This window comes from Vanellus vanellus (assembly GCF_965231255.1).
Source record: "Vanellus vanellus genome assembly, chromosome: 9".
Classification (NCBI taxonomy): domain Eukaryota; kingdom Metazoa; phylum Chordata; class Aves; order Charadriiformes; family Charadriidae; genus Vanellus; species Vanellus vanellus.
In genome coordinates, this window is record NC_138914.1 from 5,022,186 (window position 1) to 5,046,214 (window position 24,029).

The 24,029-nt window shown below is 39.5% G+C and overlaps 1 protein-coding gene across 1 annotated transcript in view; it reads right to left on the minus strand.

Annotated features, from left to right (window-relative positions):
* The window catches only part of TAFA4 (TAFA chemokine like family member 4), a gene marked incomplete at both ends in the record, with an annotated part of 50,428 nt that overhangs the window by 25,031 nt on the left and 1,368 nt on the right, over window positions 1-24,029 (minus strand). Inside the window, one exon of the mRNA XM_082487901.1 lies at window positions 22,110-22,225. Within this exon, the coding sequence (XP_082344027.1) occupies window positions 22,110-22,225 (116 nt within the window). The remainder of the gene's footprint in view (window positions 1-22,109; window positions 22,226-24,029) is intronic.

Sequence of the window (24,029 nt, forward strand, 5' to 3'; positions counted from 1 at the left end):
GTAAAGCCTGAAAATACTACAGTAAAAAAAAAAAAAAAAAAGACATATTTGTGCATGAAGTAGCTTGTCAAAACTGGGACTACCTTCTTTAAAAGAATTTCTCACGCATCCTTCCTAATATTAGCGAGAATAGTGTTATGACTGATCATGATTCACTGCTTAAAGAACAGTAAGTTTCAGATGAGAGGTGGATGGCAATTACTGGGATGAATAGATTCTATATTAGAGATTCAACATGCTGCCAGTCCGACACATTATCCTTTTAAGTAATCTTAAGCATTTGGATAGAGGTGGATTATTAGATAGTTTATGTTTCAAGACACGCAGACAATATATAGAGGCTTACTGTTAGAAATGGAAAATGTCTTTGTTTGCAGGATTCTGTAAATGCCTGGCCCAAATGCCTTCACACCACAAGCTGATGCTTTTACAGAAGCTGAACAGGAACTCTTTCTCTCAGCTGCCACCTCAGACCACAGAATAACACACAAAGTGCTGAATTAAAATCTTTAAAGAAGAACCTGTAGCAAGGAATGACCAGTTTCCAGCTACAGGCAGAAAGAAAACACATAGCCTAGCTTCTTTTAGTAAGCAATCAGTCCTTGGGTGTAAAAGTAAATACAACGTGCCTTATGTCTTATCTTCACCAGTGCTGAACCAAGACAGGCAATTAGGCAAAATGAGAATGGAGTCAGTGAAACAATTTGTTGTTTGTTTACTATACAGTACCATCTAATAGAGACTCCACAGAAATAAAACCCTTCCTGGAGGTCTTTGCTTTGCTCATAACTCATTACCCTAGAGACAAGAGATATCACTGATGCTATTTTAATCCACTAAGCTGCCTTTGCTCAGCTTTATGGCAAGCCTTATAAAACTCTGCTGTATACAAAGCAAAAACTTCTCTCTCCTGGCAAGAAGACCTTGAACTTGAAGGTTTGAATCTATTGCAAGTCAGACTATAGCAAAATCACTAGTCATAATAGTACTGCAGGATAATGCCTTCTATTTTCAAATTTTAGGTTTTGCTATACTGTATTAGTGCACATCCAGCAGCCCTTGTCACCAATAATTACTATCCCACAGCAACTACACAAAAATACTTGCCAATTAACTAATTTCATTTTGACAGTTTTGGAAACAGAAGAGGAGAAATATTGATGTCTCCAAACCACAGTCAGCAGCTGACACGCATTTTCTTTCTATCCAAAGGAGCTGCTGTCAAATGAATTGCTTAAAAAGGTATTTGAGGTGGTTCTGTACAATACAGCGAGGATGCATTGCAGAGCCTTCTTCAAGTATTAATTCCTGGGGTGCTATTAAGATCAGTACAAATGAAAAATTCTCCTTGGTGGCAAGAAATGACAACTTGAGAAAAGCGCTATTTATAGATGGCCAGTATTTTAAAGGCTAGAAGAATTTTGAGAACAGCAATTGCCTCTGAAAAATAAAGCAAATCTTGACTTTTTCAGCAATATGCACTAAATATTTAATAAGGGATCCTGGAGCTCAGAAAGGTTTAAGACACTGTGTTAGGATATTGAACTAATAAGCTCCTCCAGTAAGCCTCTAAATACGTATAGTTAAACACTACCTAGTTTATTTTAATTATTTAACACAGAGACTGAAGGAGGTTAATGTGACCCAGCGGACTTGTTTATGTTGAAAACTATTGCCTCTCCTTACTCAAAAATCTGCATGCTGAGCTGCATCATAGCACAGAGTTACAAGGGAGCAATAGGAGTAGAAGTTTACAGCTGCTTGCTAACGCCCAAATGATAGCATTTATACCGGGGCAGTGACTGCATGAAGGCACTAGTAATAAAAAAAGTCAGGCCCATTGACTTTGTTGACATCACTGGAAAAATTAATACATGTAAGTCAGGCGGAGAGTTGAGAACACCCTTGGTGATGGGGGATTTGTTAGTTCCTAAGCTTTAGTTTTAGAAATATAAAAATCCCCATCATTTACCATACAGCTCACAAATCATAACTGCTATTTGTCCTTCTCTCTCTCCAGACCATGGATGACACATCACTTTGATCTTCAGCCTTTTCCTCCGGCTAAGACAGTGGAGAAAGTACCCATCACCAAGCCACTGAAAACAATTAAAAAACCCAAACCCCTTCACTTCAAAAAAACCCCAAAGGATAGTTATTAAGGGAAAAAAAGAAAACCATTTTTGCAGTCTTCCACACCCAATCAAAACAGAGAGAAATGAGGGCCCCACCAGGGAAGGGGGGAATAATCCAGTTTTAAGCAATACCAACTAGGGCCCTGAGTAATCCCCTGGACATCTCTTCCCTAAAAAGACTGAAAGCCAGTCTTGCCTAAGTAGAGATGGGCTTGAGTTTCATTTTAACTGGGTACCTGGTTGACCAAAAGAAATCTCGTTCAGAAATGCTTGGTTTTAGTTGTCCTCAGGAATGCAAGCACAAGATGATGCTTATGTTCCTTCTCATTCATGGAATCCAAAACTATAAGTCTCATGTGCAGCATGATGTGCCAACAATAAGATGTGGTTTAGTTCTGCAACATCCCTGACTATTTCAAAGCTATGTTCAGAGTCATCATCTTGATTCTACAAACTAGTATTTATACAGCAAAGGTTGTTAAAGACTAAGGAAAAAGACACCAAGACCAGACGTCATGGATCAGTTGGCAAAAGGACTTTGGAGTTCACTGCATTAGATGCATTCAGAAATGAACAAATAATGGAAAATTTGCATATGCATCTCCTAGAAACAAAGAATCCGCTGTGCTAGAGCAAGCCTCGCAGCAGATCTATGCATGAAGGCAGCTTTGTGCTGCTCTACCATTGGAAATCTACTGACTTAAAACTGCAGAATCCTGCCCAAAGGCATAAGCACTATTATTTCAGCTTCTCAAGAGACCAGTACTGGGGAATTGACCCTTTGCCATTCAGTCTATCTCACCACCACTATCACCACTCATAAACAAGGATGATGGTTACTGTGTTCTGAGTGAAAGGTGCGGTCTTTTTAAACACTTTCTGAGATCCAGGTGCCTGAATTCCACAGCTATTTGATTTCTAGTATTTAAATAAGTTGGGATAATTGGAACCATTTTGAACAAAAAAAAAAAAAAAAAACCAAAACAGAAAAAAAATAGAAAACAGAAAAACAAAACTTCATGAAAATTACTGTTCTCACAGTAAAACCAACCTGATTTTCAAACAAAGCTGAGGTAAAATGTTTCCAAAACCTCCAAGTAAGACCAACATCATCTTCAATCACCTAAAATCTCAGTACTGGGGAAATCAGTGGGGCAGAAACAAAGAGGGAAAAGCTCATCTGTAGTAAAAGAACGTTTAAAAATAATTATCGATTCAAATGTTTTATCTGAGAATGAACCCAGGAGGTACCAGAGTCTTTTTTACCCCCAGTCCTGAATAAAAATAGCACACTTAAGTCTTAATTTTGTTGGCTTATTTTTCCTTTTCTGCAGGATTTTCATTACTCCTTTCCTTTAAAGCTCTCCCAAGACTCAGTTATGTGCCCGGAGAGATTTTAAAGGAAAAGAGCTTACTTGCCTGGCATCTCTTTCCAGCCTCTCAGCTCTAATTACAAGGTAAAGATTAAAAAGACAAATGAGTTTTATCATTGCATCTTTGGCCTTTTGGAAAGGAAAAAAAAAAAAAAAACCAAACCCACAAAACAAAACAAAAATCAGTGGAACTTCCAACCTCAGGAAAAATATTGAAGTCAGCAGCTTGTAATGGAAGGGGGGGAAAGAAAATATGAAATCCAATTTACAAAAAAAAAATTCACTACAAAGCTCACATGCCTTGGGGCAGCCTTGCTTGAGTACAAAGTTGTGCGGCATGCAAGTGACATAATTAGGTCACTGGGGGCAAGGTTTCTTAGAACTATTATATAAAGAAATCCATAAAATTTCTCAAATTAGACTTCCTCCAGGTTTCAAGGAGGTTTAAAACAGCAACTCTGCAAGCAACCTGGAGTACGTCCTTCCTGGCAACACATAGCATTGCAGTTATATGATCTGGCTAACTAAATAGTTACTTTCCATCATTATTCCGTTCTCAGCTTGCAATTATTTATAGGATCCTGCTAAATACATTTTATAACTTTGGCACTGAACATGAAACAACAGTAAAGAGTTGCAATAGGCAAGCTGCCATTGGTGTTTCCCTGTCATTTCAGGATGAAACATGACATTGCTCATATAATAAAAGTGGCTAATAAGAGTCAGACTTTGCAGATAGGACTTTCAGAAGTGTCTAAAATGCGAGCCAGGAGCATTTAAAACAATGACCTTTCCTGCTCAGCATTTATTGCTACTAACTTAAATGAATGATACCTAATAATCTAAATCTAATGGGACAGAAATCAAGTGTGAGTTGGACACTCACATGTGAGACTGGCAATGGTTGTGCTGGGCGGGATGGACCCCGGTGTTGGGATCATGGTCCAAACTGACACAACAGCTACAGCTCGCAGCCATAAGCAGCTGCCCATATATGCATTTACTGGATTTTTCAAGCTAGTGCAATATCTGCTCCTTCTCTTATGTCACCACATGCCAGATGGAATTGCCCCACAGACAATCTTACATCTATCCCATTTCACAGTGGCAATGCCATGAAAACCAGGATTCAAATCATCACCATCTTCTCCCATCAGAAGAAACCAATTTTTCTGACAATAAATAAGCCAAATCTCATTTCAGTGGCAACCATCGCTCCTTGAGGTGACTGTAAGAAATAATCCCTCATTGATTGTGCTGTTCCACTAAGCAGCATCCATGACAACATCTCTGTTTTCTGTCTCCATCCCACATCACTGTCATGACTTCCATTTTCATCCACTTCCCAGTACTCCAGTATCTTCTGTGCCCCTTACCTACAACAAGACAAACGCTGGTTCCACCGTAGAGGTGTATTAATCAGCAAGCTGCCAGGACACGCAGGACAGGTAACCCTCACAATTACACAGTAGCTTTTTCTTATTGGGGGCAATAATGTACCTGACTGTTGGTTTTCTTCAGACTCCTAGAAACCCTACCACGTTTATGATTTTCATTTAGTTGGATTTGGCCCAGTTTCAAAACATTATCAGGGACACAGTGACAGTTAGAGGGACTGTAAAATTATGTATGTCTTGCTCCTTTAGGAACTTTTAGTCATTCAGGGTTAAGAGGTGTTTGAAATGCAAGGTGTACACATGGCTCCCATTTTGGAAAGCACTGTGAATTAAACTGTTTCACCAAACACAGTAAGACTCAGCGATCTCTTGTTCTCTGCAACAGTCCCAGTTCCATTTCCTCTGAAGCATTTCATAATTAATTCAGAACATGCTGGACTATTGGATTGACAAGTATCACAATACACAAGAGCAAACTGAAATGGAACAGGATAACTAAAGAGAAGGAAGAAACCACTTGCTCAGAACAAAAACCAAAGCATTGTTCTTGCCACCTGTAGCTAATCCCAAAACTTGGAACAAGACACCAACATAGGGATCTGCTTAACAGCAGCCTTTTTACACAACTATTACAACTACATAAATCATCTCTTGATTATACTGTATCACTTCCTAACAAATGTACAGGAGAGAATCCCAGTACACATCTATGCTGTGCCCTTAAAATTCCCAAATTCCCCTTAAACTCCCCAATTCCATATGGATTGTTTCTCGTGTCTGCCAGCTAGAGATCTTCTGTCCTCTCCCCTCTCCGCGGGGCATACACAGCACCGCTCCCAAAGGGCCAATCACAGAGCTAGATTAACAACACTAACCAGTTACCTTCTCTGAATGATACCACCCTAATTAAGAGATCTCTTTATTTCTAAAAAAACCTCCTTCAAAGCAATTTTTCCTTTAGGCTTTTAAGCCAATCAGGTAAATTCAACAGCTAGGACAGTCCCATAAGTCAAACAGCACCAATTTCCATAGCGCAGCATCAGATAATGCATTCAGCCAGTGCACGTGGCTTCTGTTGATAAGTTTCAAACAGGTTTGTGTCACTGTATCTGCAAGGAAGTTCAGAAGGAGGTGAACAAGTTGCCAAAATCTTGTTTCATTCCAAGATTGAGGGCCACAATAAAGGTCAAGCCTGTACCAGCTCCAAGCTTGCATTTTCCCACACATAATAATTTTCCTTACTTTATTATCTCCTCATTCTTGTGGAGCACCATCACTAGGGCCTGTCGCTGGGATTAAGTCTCTTCTACGTATCCAAAAGGAACTACTGTGGAATTACTGTTAACAATCCAGTCACTGGGTGTCACTGCTGTGGCATTTATAGGCCCTGCTGCTCTGGGGAAATACTCTATGTTTTGATCTCTTATTTCCTGCTTGCAACAAACAGCACTATCTTTATTATACCCACTTAATACTATATTCACCCCCTTGTAAATACAAGTATTTCCTCTTAAACTTAGAGCCACCTCCAAAAAAAGCAGGTGTAATATTTTCCAAAATACATCATTTCAGCTACAGTATTTACTAATCAGTCAAGAACAATTAAAAAAATATTTATCAGCTCTCGACATTTATTTGCAATAGACCAGCAGTCAAAAACCAAAAAAGCTCTTGTTCTGTTGATTGAAGTTCAGTCTCTATTTAGATACCCAAAAATGTCACCATCATTAGAATTTTAATATTTGTGGGACTTTCTCATACCGCACAGAGAGCCAATCTCTGTACCAATCTCTTTTCTCTTACTGTACAGACTCGGCACACACATAGCTGAAAAATACAGCACTGACACTAAGGTGAACTGCCCACACTTTCATCCTAATGGATTGTTAGCCTCGGAGGCGAGCTGGATCCCGTTTAAATGCTGGCACACATATAAAGTATTGTAGGTCCAAGCACTCAGCATAAAATCATGACATTTAGTTAAGAAACATGTTATGTTATAAAGGCACAATGCTACACAAGATGTTGTTACGTATTTTAAGTAACATAATTTACATTTTAAAGAGACTCAAAAATTCAGATACTGCTTCAAGTAACATGAGGAAGGTGGGACTGCTCAAGGTCAAATCTAATTACAAAGCCTGCTAAGATGAGGATCATTTCTTAAGCAGTGGGAAATTAAATTATTTGTCCACGCTATCTGGCAGTAAATACCTGCCTGTTTTAATTGCTGTTGATATAGCCTAATAAAAACTGGAAGGGAAACGCTCATGCTCAGTTTCAGTTCCCTTTCCAGGTAAAGTTCTGCCTGACATTCAGCAAGCTGAGCTGGTCATTGCGGCAGCCTGACCCGCAGCAGGTGCATGGGCACATCACCTACTCACTGGCTGGCTCAGCCCCCTGGCTCTTTGAAGATCTAGTACAGCAATATGCATTCTTGGACACCGAGAGAAGAGGAAACTGAAGACCAAGCTGTTCCTCTCCTGGATACACAGAGGCAAATAACGGAAGAATAAGTAGGGAGAAAGTCACATGAAAGCTGGAAGAATATGTTCTAACTTGGACAATCCCACTCCTTACTCATACACAAAAAGGAATATATGGATGTGTTCTGCTGCTGCCATCCAGTGGGGAGGTTGAGTAGAAAATACTTGAGTAAAGATCGATGGCTAACAAGGGCTGAGCCTGAGTCGCTGTCAGATTGATGCTTATTCTGCACCTTGCTGTCAATGCCTTCGAAGACAAAAGTTTTCAGAGAAAGCAAAATGAAAGAGGTGCTGAATAAGAAACGGTTGTAACAGTCTGCTCCTTCTGCGCAAGGACAAAAGAGGCACTCTGCTGCTCCGGCACATTCCTGGTGCTGCCTGTGAAATCACTCTATGGACTTGATGTGTTTCGATCCTGCAGCTGTTTAGCTGTTTTAAGATGCTGGAGCTGACAGAAGGATGGTTACACAGAGCTTTGTAACATGCAGGATCTCAGCTTATACCAACAAATTTCAAATTTCAAGTCTTCAAATCTACAAATTTCATTGCAGTTAAAATGGAAGTTCAGCAACTACCTTGCGTACACACACTAAAAAAGTCCTACTGGCTGCTCATCTGCAGTGATAGGTATCTAAATATCTTGTTAAATCTGGCTTCAAAAGCTTGTATCTGCCTTGTTTCAGTACTTGGGAGCTCAGAATATATATGTGTAGAGAAAAATGAGACTCAGATACTCTGATATCTATTTAGCATCTCCTCATAGATAACAGAGGGCCTCAGAATTGGTAAATGATAGCATAACATTTTCATTATCAACATCATTACACGTGGATGATGAAGCAGAGGCAGTGACAACGATTTAAAGCCAACTCAAATTGTCAGGGTACAGTCTACAGGGCAATTTGTGAAGAAGATAAATTTCTGATGCTAATAGGACTCTACAGCAAGACATCAATAGGCAAGAACTCCAGCGAATCAAGGAGACTGGGAGGGAAGCAGAGGGATATGCACTGACTTGGGACTAGAAGAGAGGAAAAAGCAAAGCTTTCCTCAGCAGTCTAGCTACACAGTCAGCGCTCTGCTTTGTGAGACTGAGATGCTGCTGAGACTGACTCTTGTTTCTCTATGTCCATATTTTTCATACCTTCATAATATTTCCTGTAAAATTACCAAAAGCAACATAAATTTATAATTTAATCCACAGCATCAAATCCCACTACACAGAGCTCTCCCAAACAGCAGTAGTGCTGCAGCAGTCAACAAAGGGGATGATGCTTTCTTTTTGGTGTATGGGAGGAAGTCGGTGAACTGTGGCCCAATAAACGCCATTTAGCAGTTCTGACATTCAACTACACCATCAGCAGACTGAAAGTGCTTAATTCCAGAAGGATTCATTTAAGATAGCTATGTTTTTTCAGAAATCCTTGATTTGCCTCTATACCAAAACACAAAAAGCTCGTTTACCTTTTAAAAAAAATTAACTGTAGTGTTAAAGCCCTGGTAATTTGCACACCCGTACAAACAATACATAGACAAGAGTTGCATAGCACATAACATAAAGAATAGTCTCAGCCCTTGCACATTTCTACCAGGTTGCTGCTTGACTGCATTTTAAACTTTAACACTTGTTTGGATACAGGACAGCAGAATTAACTGAAAATGTACAATATATTATTTAATCTCTGATTCTAGTCAAGAGGGTATGTAATCATTAAGCGCAGACCTATTTATCTCCTTCTCATTTCATCATCCAGTAATTTAAATGTGACTTTTGAATTTCAATTGGCTTATCAAGTGCTCAATGACATCATGAGATCCCGTCTCCACTGAAAGTGATTTCTGCCTTTCTTCTTCCTTGAAGACTGTCATGTCCTGTTCACTCTATCAATCAGCCTGACATTATCTTCCTTTCACAGAGCAGATAGCCTAAATCATCAGATTTATGCAAAAACTAACAAGTAGCTCTCATTGCCCCAGAGAGCACTTTGCAATTGGATGTTGTTCTTTACACACTTATTGAAGCACAGTGTTTATCCTTGTGTATTTCATACTGTCTTTTTATATTCATCAATTCTTTGCTTAACGCTTTATTTACAGTATGTTGTAACATCAATGATCTTTTTAAGAAAAAAATACTACTTATTGATTTTCAAACAGATACAGAAATAAAGGTAAAGAGGAAATGGAAAGACAGGGGTATTTAAGAAATCCATAAACACAAAATGGAATTAAGATCTGAAATACATATTCATATGCTAATATAACTCATCTGCTAAAACACAGGCTCTAAACGTACCACAGCACCCAGATAACTCCAGTGATCAGCATCTTCCTCTCATGCTCCTCGCCATGTATCATATCTCCAGTATATATCAAAAGTACCTTTGCTTTCATTTAAGCCTGTAATCTCATTCTTCAACTAAGCAGTCACTCCAACTTTACAGGGAAAGAATGGTGTTTCACTAAAAATGGCTTATTGTTTTGCTGCAACCAGAATGTTACACATCTTGGTTCTGTCTTCAGGCTTGATTGTACTTTTAAGGTTTCTACCACTGAAGTTGGCCAAATGGTGGTGAGGAATGGTACGGCCCTTGTCACTGCAGAAGCTCAGAGGTCTGCATGCCCTAATGAGTGATGCTATCAACCAGTCATTTCAATGGAGCAGTGCCAGAGTGCTGTTGGCACCTTCTAAGATGGGTGCTAATCAAGCCATCACAACTTCTGGAGGACCAGAGTCTAAGAGGGGCCCTGGCATTCTGGCTTTCTACATAGTGAACGGAGAGACAGTTTTGTCACCTAAGTGTCACAGTCACTGCATCTTTCACAGGGGATCTGAGCAGGGCACAACTATGCTTCCTCCCCGCACTCCTCCTCAGTCAGCTAGCATTGCTTGTGATTTAGCAAGGAGCGGTCATGACATTACTGAAAGGGTGGTCATCTTCTTCCCTGCCATAGGTCAGTACATACTGCCTCTCAACTCCAGCTACCTTAGTGGTACCTGTGCTTTGCACTGACTTGTGCATGAAATGAGTATCAGCCTATTGGTATGCAATGAATGTATTATCACCTCACTCACCTGAGACAGAAGGACCTCACTTCTCTCCCCCATCCCCATAGGCAAGTGGCAAACCAGTTCCTAGTGAACATGCTAATATAAGAGCAGTGGCAATTAGCAATATCTATTGTCTCATTACAACCATCTGCTGAGGCTGCCACAAAACAGACATCTTTCCATTGCTTGTCCCCTGATTGAATTTATCATTTTACAATATGCAGTTGTTCCTTCATCAAGGAATGACCTTGCTCATGCCATTTATTATCTAACAGATCTCAGGCTGAAAGCCCCTATCGTACTCCATAAAAAATATAGTGAGCAAAACTTAATAACTGTAAGAGTAAAGTATTTAGCATTCAATGCAAAATGTTAATAATAATTTTAAAATGCCATTTCTTTGCATGGGCTTTTGACTGTATCAGCTAATGGACTCTGGACGAGAAAAAATTGAAAATAAGTTTGGGAAGGAGCTTACCAGTCACTTGTCAGCTTTGACAGGTGTACATCTTCACTGTACCTGGCCAGCTCAGTGCAATGATGGTATTTAAGTACTGGTCTGTGTTGTTTGCATAAATAGCCCTGCCACCAAGTCCTGGACAAGGCAATCTAAATATAAAATACAACCTCTGGCACTGTTCTGCAACTGAGTTGAATTTGTTCCCAAGATCTGGAAACATTCACCATGCACACATGTGTGTTTCAGCCCCCCATCTGTTGAATGAGAATAATCACACTTCATTTGTAAAGCACTTCATGTTCTACTGACAAACACCTTGTATTGCTTTGATTTCAGTGAGCCTGGCTGCCAGAGTAGAGTTACTTCAGCATATCGCTGTTTATTTAGACTGAAGCACTTGCAGCAAAGACCCCTCTCTTTTGTTGAGAGGCAATACATAGAGAATGCTGGATCACCTTTATCCCTTTGGTAAACTGGTCATGCTGCAGCCATAGGGGGTTTTTTAATGCTGTTTTGATGCAGTTCTTGCTACAGCTGAAAGAAAAATGGAAATAATTTTCAATAAAACCCTACCAGGTCTTGGTTCTGATCCAGAATTCAGTTAATCCAAATCCCTTGATACTGGGGAGGGGTCAGGAAAATGCTTTCCATAGTCACTGTTGGATTAGATTTGTTCCCCCAGAAGAGGACATGTTTTCAGAGTAAACTCTGTTTTCTCTCTAGCTTGGCACAAACTACCATGTGATACAGTCTGATAAAAGGATGTTTCTTTACATTAGCATAGCAGACTTATTTGTCAGTTGTAGACTAATTATCTTGGCTCCTTGTTTGGGGATCGTGGCACCCCTTGCAGTAAACTGCATTTTGCTGAGGGCAGCAATTTTACACCGTTTCTAAAGGATGTCGACATAAAGTTGTGGGGGTTTGGTATTTCCAGTAAAAATACTGTATGGTGAAGGAAGAAAAATAGCACACCTGCCACAGTATTTCCAAATGAAATGTCAAACTAGTGCTTTTTCCTATGTAGTTCAAACAGCAACAATAAAAAAAAATGAGCATAGGTCTAATAGTAAAACCCACTACGTTGTTCCCTACCCATTTCTGAAACCTTGGAAGTAGAACAAAATCTGAAAAATTAACTCAATGCAAGTAAATTATTAAACTCTATTACAAGTGGGCATGCCCAAAACCAGACAACTCATTTGAACACACAGTCAATCAAGTGTCAGTCCTAAAAAGCAACCTCCAGTGCAATCAGGCTTCTTTTTTTCTTTTTAAGCAAGATGCATTTAGAAACACTGAAAATAAAAATATCAGTTATATTCTAAGTCCTTTGTGACCCAGCTGCGCTAACTCCAACAGAAAGCACCTAGAGGACAGTGTGCACCTCTTTCTACATTCAAACTGGTTTAGATGAGGAATTTCAGTTGATTTAGGGTTTTTCTTGTTGTTTTTGTTTTGGTTTGGGTTTTTTTCCAGTTGGAGGAATACCAGCATCTGCTGAAAGGACTCAACAGACAGAAATCATTAGCATATCCACAATTTGGGCCAGACACTCACATTGCTAGAGTGAGTTATGCCAACTGACATAATTTGCACTTTTTTCAAATTATACTCTGACTTGATTTTCATACTTTCAGTAAATTATATTTTCTAAAGACAATCTAAGAACACTCAGGAGTAGCAACAAACACCAGTGATGATATAAAATCAAATATCTTCCTGTTTGATTTCCTCTGAAGAGGGCAGCTCCTCAGAATGGTAAGTCATAAGAGGACAGGCACCATCCCTTTGGGTGACCAGTTATTTATCGTACCTTATTTAAAAAGGAAAAAAATGCACACTTATTGCTTATTCATGAAATGCAATAATCTGTTTCCATAACTTCCAGTGCTTTAATATACTTTTTATTACATGACCAGACTGTGCAAATGACCTCACTGGGACAGGGGGAGGGAACGTGTCAGAAAACCTTGATGCTTTCAAATTGCATGGAGTGTAAGATAGAGTAAAAGAGTTGTAAATATGTATTTATAGGGAAAACAGCTATTTCCATGTTCTTTTTGAAGAGATTTTGTCTTTCGTTCTGTTGTGCATTGAATTAGGAAGAGCACTGGATCCAATCTGATACCTTACAAAGGTCACAGCTGTGAATGAGGGACTTGCCTGCTGTTCTCTCCCCTTTTGTACTTTGTTGCTGAAAGAAACTTGTCCTCTAACCAAGTAGGCTAATGCCACCTTAGAGCCCTTGAACCCCCTCATCTTCATGTCCCATCCAGTGACAATCCAGGGGCAGCACAAAGAAGAAAAGTCAGTGTTCTCTCTACCAACTTGTATTTCCTGTTATGTAGAAGGAAATCTCCCAAGGAATAAGGGAGCTACAGAAGAAAGAATATACAGAGCACAAGAGATACTCTAAGCTTTTTCACCCAACCTGATAATAAGATGCATAGGAAAGACTACCTTGATATATTTAAGTTTTCGCTTTACAATTGGTTACAATTTCATTTTTGCTGTCAGGCACCAACATGAAACTAAAATCAGCTGTATGCAACACTCTACAAACACCTGTTAACACAATCATGATCTGTTACACACAGATCCTGCCATTGCACCCCAGAAGTATAACAGACCAAGCTAATTTACAACAATTTGTCTCTGTGCAAAAAGGCAGTAAAAAGAAATCTGTTCCAAAATATTTGCTGCATCTTAGGATGCTACTTTAAGGAAACACAGGTATAAAACTAATGGAAGAACTGATATCAGGAAGATGCAAGCAGTAAATAATGCTATTAAAAATCCTGCCTCACACTTATCTGGTCATTATTTCTTTAAACAATAATATAAATCAAAAGAATAGTGACCATCACTGGACCGCCAGGCACATGGATGCTGTCCATCAGGGAAACAAAAGCAGAGCTAAAGAAAGAAAAAAAAAATAAAAAATAAAGGCAGGCCAAAGACTGGGCAATAGAACTGTTGATCCTAGAATTTTCCACTCATAACTTCTGTCATTTGCAGGGTATCCTTAAAGATTGCCACCCTGGAAGATAATGAATGTCAGGTGTAGCCTCCACTCCTGTGCTGATGGATAGCATCTCCAGTCTGATGAGGAGAGATTACCCTGCTGAACCCTACAAGACATCTTTAATCTCCTGATTTAGAATCCATTGTCCCTTACCAGTTGTCACTCTCCTGAAGTAATGCAAGAATGCTGACAAACACTGAAAAACAGACAGCTGCAGCAAAGAGCTATCAGCAGCCATCTGGAGGTGCTCCGCCAACAAAACATTTAAATGTTAATAAAAAAAAAAAAAAAATCCATGTCCAGGTTCTTCCATTATTAATTAAACATTTTCTGGTTTCCAAGAAGAAATGCTTGCTCAAACATGTCCTTGAAACCAGACACATCAACACTGTAAACTTTCAAACTAACATCAAGGGGCAACTCTCTGGCAGGGGAAAATACGATGCTTGGCACAAAAGCAGAGCTGAGCACTTCATGCAGTCTGAGTGGACTACACACAGACGGGGCATGTTTGATGCTACAACCAAGTATGACAACTAATTTCCTGCTCTTAAATACACAGTGAATATTTTGTAGCCACCTACAGCCCAAACCATGGGCAAATGGAAGCCAGCATAGAGGGTCAGCATGTCCAAGCCTGCTTCTGAATTACCCTTCACCTGCTAGCACAGAAAGAAACAGATACTAAGTCTAAATCACCAAATCAATAGGAACTGCTATCCATTTCCACGGACTTTTATTCAAGCCTGCGCAGTCATTCATTTGGGATGAAACTCTCCAGTAGCACAAGGCCTTACAATTACATTAAAATTGGACTTTAAGTTTGGGACAGGCTCTGTGCTGCTATTACAATTAATGTAATTGTAAGGCTGTGGCAATGCAGCCCATGCAGTAAGCACGGACATGTTGATCAATAGCAGAACAGGCCCTAAAGCAATTTCCATCCCTCAAAATGGCAGTGATTTGCAAAACACTGAATGATGAATTCTGTAAGAATGACTGGCTTAAGCGTTAATAAAATCATAACTATGAAGTCTAACTTTTCTGCTGGGACCAAAACCCATATGACATACCCGGAGCAGGCTGACAGCTATATCACAGAAGAATCACAAACTCCCACTTCAGTGGGGTCAGGACTTCATCTTAGGCAGGTCTTTTAATCATTTCACAGCAAGGAATGCAATGCAAGCCCTTTACATTCCAATCTATTGCCTTCACTTAAACATCCATTCTCCCAGGGACTCAGCATATTGACCTCCATGTAAACCCAAAGCAGAGCTCCCAAGTAGAATGTGTTCCAGTTTTTGTTGCATCATTTCACCCAGATGAACACTGAGGACAAGATCCTTTCCATCCTATTTGCCGATTTTCACTTATCCAACAATTTTGCTCCCCCCACATTACCACAAGCCTACCCATTTGCAATATAATATAAGCTCTAAGTTTAGGAGAAATAGATTAAAAAAAAAGAAAAAGAGCAAAGGAAGCTTCCTTGGTTAGAATTTTGGTCAATGGAATGTAAATTATCATTTGTTGCAGATAGCAGCTATATAAAAAATGATGCTGTCAATGTAAAATGAATAAAATAAAGACAGTATTTTCACAAGCTTTCCCCAATGGCTTTAAAATAAGGTCACTTTGATATTTCAGGAAAGAGCTTGGTTTCAGCCTCCTGCTATACAGATTGATACACTGGACTTGGCCATTTGGGTGTTAAATGAGACTCCCATCTTCTTTTTTATCCCCACCCTTTTGAAACACAATAAAATATGATATGCAAACCCTGCACATTCATCAGCTAGTCTGTAATTTTTCTCCCCCTGACTCCCCAAAATACACAAGCCTTTTCATATACAATCACATTCCACACAGTTAAAGTGCACATTCATGGGAAATGTTACCAGAAGTTATGTTTTTCCCTATAAAAGACTAAATTAACACTGAACTGCTCCTTACTGGTAACATAGCTATGCATCCAAATTGAAGTCATCATCAAAATCTGTCACATGTATTAAAAGTTCCCATTGTTATTTAAGGGAAAAAAGAAAACACACAAAGAAAAATAAATATTTCTTCCTCTTTTTTCTTCTAAAAAAACCCAAAACAACAACAACAAAAAAACCCAGCAAACTTCATTCAGCAAAATCTGCCCTTTTTTGTCTTAAAGGGAACCTATTGCTCAACAGAATTGCTTTTCCTACCTTATTACTTGAAGAGATTACAGCCAGGGCTGTATATCGTAGCTACCCTATATTTAGAGCTGGATAATAAAACACATAAATAACACACTGAATAAAACATTAAGACATAAAAGGAGTTAAATAGAACAAAGGGCTAAAGCTCATTGTGCACTAACCATGTCTGACCCGTTGAAATACAAAAGGACTCACAATTCTAATTAGTAAAAATGCAGTTATGATTTAAATCCCGAGGAAGCAAACGCGGTGCCTGTCTGCGGCTGTGCGCTGGAGCCCCTTTGGTGGCCTTGCAGGGCCCTCTGCTGGAACTGGGAACCATGCCCGTGGCAACCCAATAGCACTGCTAGGAAGAATGATGCTCCAACCCAAAAATAAGGGGAGAAGAAGCAGCCTGGGTTTTTCCCTTTTTCTTTGAAAGCAGCAATATTTTTAATACAAAGCTGCATTTTTCAGACATGCAGCCTTCACTTAAATAGATGAAGTCTTGGAGCCTGTGTAAGGGAGGAATTTTTTGCTCTGACTCCAATGGGGACAGGATTCTGTTCACAAAGTCATTAAAGTTGTGAAGACCTGCAATGTATGTGGAACAATCCAGTCTGCTACCAGACCGCCTGAAAACAAAAGCATAATCAAGAGGTATTAACAGGTCTGAATTCCAGCTGACAGTGACGTTTCACATTGAGTTTTTTAAAAAAAAGCAGACTTGGAGTGTTCTGCAGACCAAAACAATGTCGGATACATGCCTCGGTACCTGAATTGCTATTTTGTGCGTAAAGGAGCAACCTTCTGCTGCAAAGTTCCCAGTATCATTTATGCCCACCTGCTACTCAGCCCCCAAGTCCAGTTCAATAGCATCACTGAATCACTTATTCATCCTTCATACGAAATGTGATGTTCATTTATTCTTCACCTGATGCCTGCTTTACTGACAATACACCCCGTGCTGACAACTCATCAAGGTTTTACACGTTCTAGGCTGCTGTTCCTCTCTCACTACCCAACAGAGGGCATATACTTAATTAAGTATATACTTTCCCAGTGCATTAGAGTGGTCACTAGTTTGGGGGATGGGATTCTTCCACTCCCCTAGGGTACAGACTTCTCTTTGCTGTTTGGGACACAGAAAAGAATTATTAAACACCTAGTTCAACACATACTCTCTGTACTGCCTTCAGCAGATCTCGTTTTCTGCCCATCAAGGGTAGATCTTTGCCTCAGGTCCATGTACATACGATACTTGCCACTACCAAACGACAGGAGGTCTGTTTCTGTGACAAACAAGTGACTTTGACCATCCCACCAGTAGGTTAGACCAGCACCTCTTCAGAGAGCAACCAAAAAAGGAGAAAAAAGAAGAGACAGATGAATTCTGAAAAGACTGCTTTCCCTGAGCCATAGCAAGGGCAGAAAGGGAGTGGCAGTGAGGAGAGCCTTTGTCTTCTGCATCAAGCACACTGCTGCATTATTCACTCAGATTGCTTCTACACAAGCTGAGCCTTTCCATACATCTGTTCAAGCATCAATGAGAAGAAAATAAAGAACACTCGTGGAATCCCATAAAATTATCTCAAGTCCTAGTTCAGGCCCTGCTCAACAAAGTCTACAAAAACAGTTCATCTTTCACACATGATGGAAATTGCCTATCCTCTGAAAACCGACTAGGACAGCATCCCCGTTACTGAAGATCACTTCTAAGATGCAGGGACAAATTACAAATATTCAGCTGGATTTCACTAAGCAAAGATGTAGAGTTTACAACAGGTCAGGCTGGTGATAATTCCTTCCCCAACACACTTCCCAGTCTCTACAGTCATGCATATTTTCTTGCCACTGCTGTTTTTAACACGACTTCTCCCATTCAACTTCTGATAACCCTGTAAATTAAACTGTCTGTGGTGCAACAAGGAACAAACTCCATGAAAGGAAGTTGCTACTTATTCCTCCAGTTGGATAAAAGACCAAGCTGTCCCAGTGCACTCAAACACTGTGATTTATCCCCATGATTCTGCAGGTACACTAAGCAAGCAAATTAGAGTTATCACTGAATTCTTCACTTGAAATCACAAAGAGAAATGTGAACTGTGTAAGAAAATTCAGAAACAAATTTGGCCCCGCTTTAAGCTACAGATGTTTATTAACTAAATGGATTCTGGGCACGTTAATAATAATGGACTTTCCAAAAATCTAAACTCAAGCAGAAGGAGGCTGGAAGCATTTCAGGTGAGCATCATCACATAAAAATAAAACACGGCAGCCTCAAAAAAGCCAAGCTGCACTGGTAATTCATCACGGAAACTGCTCAGCTGGCGATACCAATTAACAGTCTATAAGTCCAGCCCTCACATGAGGTGACCTGAGGAAGTGCCTTTTCAATGCTTCATCATTTTTGGATCCTGACTTCTAGCAGTGAGGTGAAAACAAATCTTTTCTGGTACTAAATGTGCGTTGCTTCATTCAGCACAGCATGGAATTGATAGTTATATTGGTATCAGTTAGGTACTCTGGGAGCCTGAAATACTGCCCAATTTTAAATAGCTATAGTAAGGGTGATGCTTATGCTTCCCTCAGATATTGTCAGAGCAAAAGACACTCTTCAAAAGGGTAATTCAGAGCAACAAAGTCAGATGAATATTCTGACTCTACATAGGTGCCTTCTCTACATAGACACATGGAGACCCTGCTGAAATAATCTGCATAAGCAGCATCTTCAGTGATCTAATGGTAATGAGAAGGAACACTTTTCCTCTACCTTTTGCCTAGTTAACTCTGCCAGTCAAAGCAATTCCAGTGTTCAAACGAAAAACAGGCTGCAGCCTCTAAGATGGCTCAGGATCCACACTGCTTCAAAGCAATGGCAAGACTGGCTTGCTAGATTGAAGAGTCTCTTTCTCCACTAACAGTTATTTGATGGTGGTGAATATTTTGCAGAACAAAAGAAAGAACCAGGCCTGTCTTGCACTTTATTACAGGGAAGAGGTCCTTTTTGTCAAAGGGATTGCTCAATGGCATTCTCTCCAACTGTTCAGAAACAGAATGGTTATTGGGTCCTTAAAGATCTAGTCTCTGTTCCTGTCTGAATATTGCAGAGACAGCTGTCAAATGTCATTCTTTCAGGCACCATCTAACATGACCAAAGTCAATAATTGTCTTTTCCCAGATTAGGCTCCTTAAAAACGGCAATATTTTGAAAAGAAAACAGTCAATCCCCACTTTTCATCTTAAATTCTATTGTCTGCTCTTGGTTAATAAACTTCCTTAGCTTTAATGAGTAGGCATTTTTTCAAAAGTGACTGGTACATAGCTTGAAACGTACTTATTTCCAGGAGCAGACACAGCATGTTCTTAAAACCCAGCTCCTCCTAAAGTATCCCAGGCTAGGCACCTCATGCCTGTATTTCCCACCCCATAAAAGGTATGTATTTCCCACCTCAGTACCTACCCGTCACGTTACAGCTGCCTGACCTAAGGGACACAGAACAAAGCCTTTGCCAAACCAAAGCTTGAATTCATCCCTCTAATGTGCTTCAGGACTTTTTACTTTGAAAAATGTTAAAGTTATCTATTGACTGCAAAAATTTTATCTCAATTGCCATCCAAGAACAGGCTAGTTTGTATTAAACAAAACACGCTACACTAAAAGCTCTACATTGTTTGCTTTCCTGATGAACAAGACTTTGTCTTGCTGACATATCAGATTCCATCACAGATCTGATCATACATTAGAAGGTCAATCTAGGTGTTGCATCAAACAGCAAAGATAAGATGAGGCTGGGAAATGCAGGCCTCTTACAGAGAGCCCCCCAAGCCTTCTAAATGGTCTATGGTACCAGACATGGGGAGATGGAGAATCAAAAATGCACTGTTTCATCTGCTACATGAAATCATAAAGTAGGATAGGGATCACTTCAGTGCACACATAAGAGAAACTCATGTCTGAGGAAGAATACTACACCATAGTCTAAAAAGGTGCATGCAGCCTCCAGCTTCAGGGTATCGGTTTGAAAAAGAGCTCCACAATCTGACCAAACTATTCATGAAGAGCAGAACCTTTCTTTAGCCTACCAGAGAAAGCATGGTATGCAAATCTGCTCAACAATTGAGCAGCTTGATTATGTTTTACAGTAACTCTTTGATACAGGGGGAAGAATTCTTGCTGTCAATTAAAAGTATGCAGTCAAGCATTCTGAAATGTTATGTTGAAAAGACTGTCATAATACATAATGAGTGTTCATCACACGAGCCCACAACACAGGATCACTACTGCCTTATTACAGGTATTTCCCTTAGGTACACATGCGAAGTGCATCTTTAAAAGACAAAAATAACATTTCTTTTTACAAGACTCTTCCCTGAATGACAAAAGCTGCAGAAGGCTGTTCTCCAGGCTTTGCTGCATAGTCAGCTCTGAAACGCTCTGCTAAGCGGCAGTTGTTTACAGGTAAGGTCAAGAGGGCCTAATTAACTTGTCATTGTGCATAGACCCCCTTCCTCAGTGAAGTGATTCAACTAGTTTCCATAACAGCTACCTGCAAAACGGTAATATGGATCATCCTCTAACACTGTATTCACTGGAATCACTTTCTGGGCTTTTGCTGCAACATGTCAGTTATTCTCCATAACCTGTGACTGCATTTTATGGCAAACACATGAGCGCTCCGCAGCACCAGGGAATGCAGAGCTGGTGATGGAATAAGTCAAGGAGGTGTTTTGTATAGCTCTTAGACACACACACTGCTGATGTGCTGTGAGCGTGTAGATAGACACAGCAGCTACATGCAGGTCACAGTCAGTCCTGCTTGCCAGGACTGAAGAAATTTTGGCGAGCACATGAGGAGCCTTCAGCTCCTACCTAGACAATCACCAGAAGCAGCCAGGAAAGAGATCAATAGGTTGTCTCATCTGGAGGATGGAGCCTCTAACAAATGCATCCCCACTTCCTAGCGCTGTGCTGAAGTAGATGCTAACATTAGAGCTCGACCCACAAGAGTCTGGCTCAGAGCTAAGAAGATTACATATGGATTTAAGACATTACACCTAATTTAAGAATGAGACTACATCACAAATAGCAATACTCACAAAAATCCCCAAGCCAGCATGAAGATAACTATGGTACTGAGAACGCAGTCATCTCTACAGGGTATTGCGGCCAGGCTTTTGACCTCTCCTTAAAAACAGAGCTCGCGGACGGTATTTTGTTAACTTACCTCTCTCTCTTCTGGGATCAAGGGTGACATAGGGCTAAGTCAGTTATCCTTTTTTAGGACTTGCACTGATATCTTTGCATGAGCATTAGTATATCTATATTTCTTTCTGCATTCAAGCTGATGTGTCTGCATGATCCTACCATAGAGATGTTGCTTCAAAGATCCAGTCTGGTATCTCTTCATGAAGCCAACCCAGCTTTTTCTGAGCTATCTCTGTCATTTCTAATAAGATACTACATCGTGTCTGGTAGATATACCCTGCAACAATAGTGCAGGTTAGGAACAATTCAGGTTAGGAAAAGAAGGAGCATACCACAAGCTGAACTAAACTACAGCTCAGTTTTTGTGTTACTTAGTGAAAGAACTGGCTAATGTAAATCTGAGTGCTTTGATCTATTGCCCACCAAAGCCAACAATACCGTTGTAAAGTCTCTTGATAACAACTGGATTAAGAGGGAGAAGATAAAGATACATTTCAGAATATCTTTGGATAAGGATAAAGCAAAAGGACACAAACAAATCCCAAAGCCCTAGCAGTCATGAAGTCACTCCAAAAACTCTCTGGTGAGCTTCAGTACATAAAATTACTAGAGAAAAAAACATGAAAATTTACAATAAATCATTTTTTCTTGTTGTTGTATTTTTAACCCATTGCACTGATTATAACACGCTGTCAACAGCCTCATCAATTATCCATTGCTAAAAAGTGGGCTCTAACATTCTGCAAGTGGTATTAATTGGTCTCAGTAGCATGTAATGAGTTTAAAAGCTCCTACCTGTGTGCCCCCGGGGATGGTGGCTAGAGGCGGACAACAATTTACAGCAGACCATTAACACACAGACCAGAAAGAGCCAGTCAGATAGAAGCATTGATTTGGCACAGAATCTCATCCTGGAGGCAGAAAAGGAAGCAGTTGAGTTGAAAGAACAATGCGAGTAGGGAATAACATAAAAATGATGCATGGAAGGAAAAGCTGAAAAGATGCTGAAGAATAACTAATATGACATTACAAGGCAACACTGAAAAAAACCACATTCACAGTTTGGTTGGGATCAATTCTTTTTTAAGCATGTTTTATAATTAGAAGGAACGCAATGGCTATCGCACATTGTATTACCTACAAACATATATTTATTGTAAGACATTATGAGTGCAATACATTTCTCTGAATCTGAGATAAGGGGCTGGGCTTTGTTTTTTTGGATTAAGATCCATCCACACTCAAATTTAAATATACATATTTATATGTTGTGTTACTTTTTTTTAAACTGCATCTGCCTCAAAATCACAGAAACATCACAGAAAAATGACATTCTTACTTAATATTTCTCAGGATATATTTGCTAAAACTACCAACTCCCATGTAGTCATGCACATGAGTTGGCTGGATCTCCCAAGCATACAACATCTGCTCGCTTTCCTGGAGATCAATAAGTTTGCTGAGGGTTAAACATTCATGAAACCAGCTCCTCAGTCAGATATGCGAGGACGCACTGCTCTGCCAGGGTGTCAGAAACTGCTTTTCAGAAAACAGTTTTTCTAAAGAAGGCGGATGTTGTTAGTCTTATTCACATTAGTGTTAGAACTAAGATCGCAAATCCTCAGTAATTTTGCTGTAAATATCTACAATTAAATCCCTCAATAGCTTATGTTATGCCATTCATCATATAGAAAGAAAATCTAATCATTTTCTTAAACTCAGTTATGATGATTTATTACTCGTGCGATATATAAATGGGCATTATGCAGTTGAACCCTTAGATACAATGTTCCACACTTTCAGCAAATACTGTAAGCAGGAATATATCAAATTAATTAAGTGCAATTTATAGATTTGCATAAATTGAACTAAATACTGCTTTCATAGCAGTGACGTTAGTCTGCAGTTAATCGGCACGCTGGGATTTGGGCAAGCCTATCATAAGCCTGCTTATTTGCACCAAAAAGTCCTTTGGGAACTTCTTTCCCCTGCAGATTCCAGTTCTGATTCTTCCAAGTATTTTCTAAATAATTTGGTTATCTGTATATTTTTAAAATACCTGAGACTATTCAGCTAATCCAATATTCAAGTGCTGAATAGACTGATAGTTTTTAAAAAAAAAAACAAAAACAAAAACATTCACACCTTTAGCTTTACTGTCAAAGCCAGGTGAAGGACTTTGATCCTGTTTTAAATTTGATAACCATCTACAGATCCCACTTTTTCTTATTTAAAAGTGCTTGCATAATTTTCCCTTTTGCACATCACAAAACAACTTTGTTCTCTCATTGTGTATGAATGTGAATGTTGATAAAGCCCAAATAAATCACAAATGCATTTATTAATATCAAAATCAGAAACCAAAAGCCTGTTATATGTAAATACGTTTTAGCAAGAATCACTTTTACATTTGAGAAAAAAATACATTGGTGAAAACCCCAGCACCTGCAGCTGCCCTTGTAGACTTTACTCCAGCCTACAAACTTTAAAAAGCTACATAAATATTGCTAAGAAATAACTCACTGTGTCTACAGATTTAAGGAAAAAAAAATTACATGTAAAGAAGCTGCATTTTAAGGACTGATTTGGCAAAAAGGTACCTTTTCTTGCATTAAGGTGCTCTGTTTTGAGCCCATTATGTTGCCACCTCGAATGCAAACAAAGCAGTACATGAAGAAACACAGAGGCTCTTTTGTAGCAGTATATAGGAGTCTT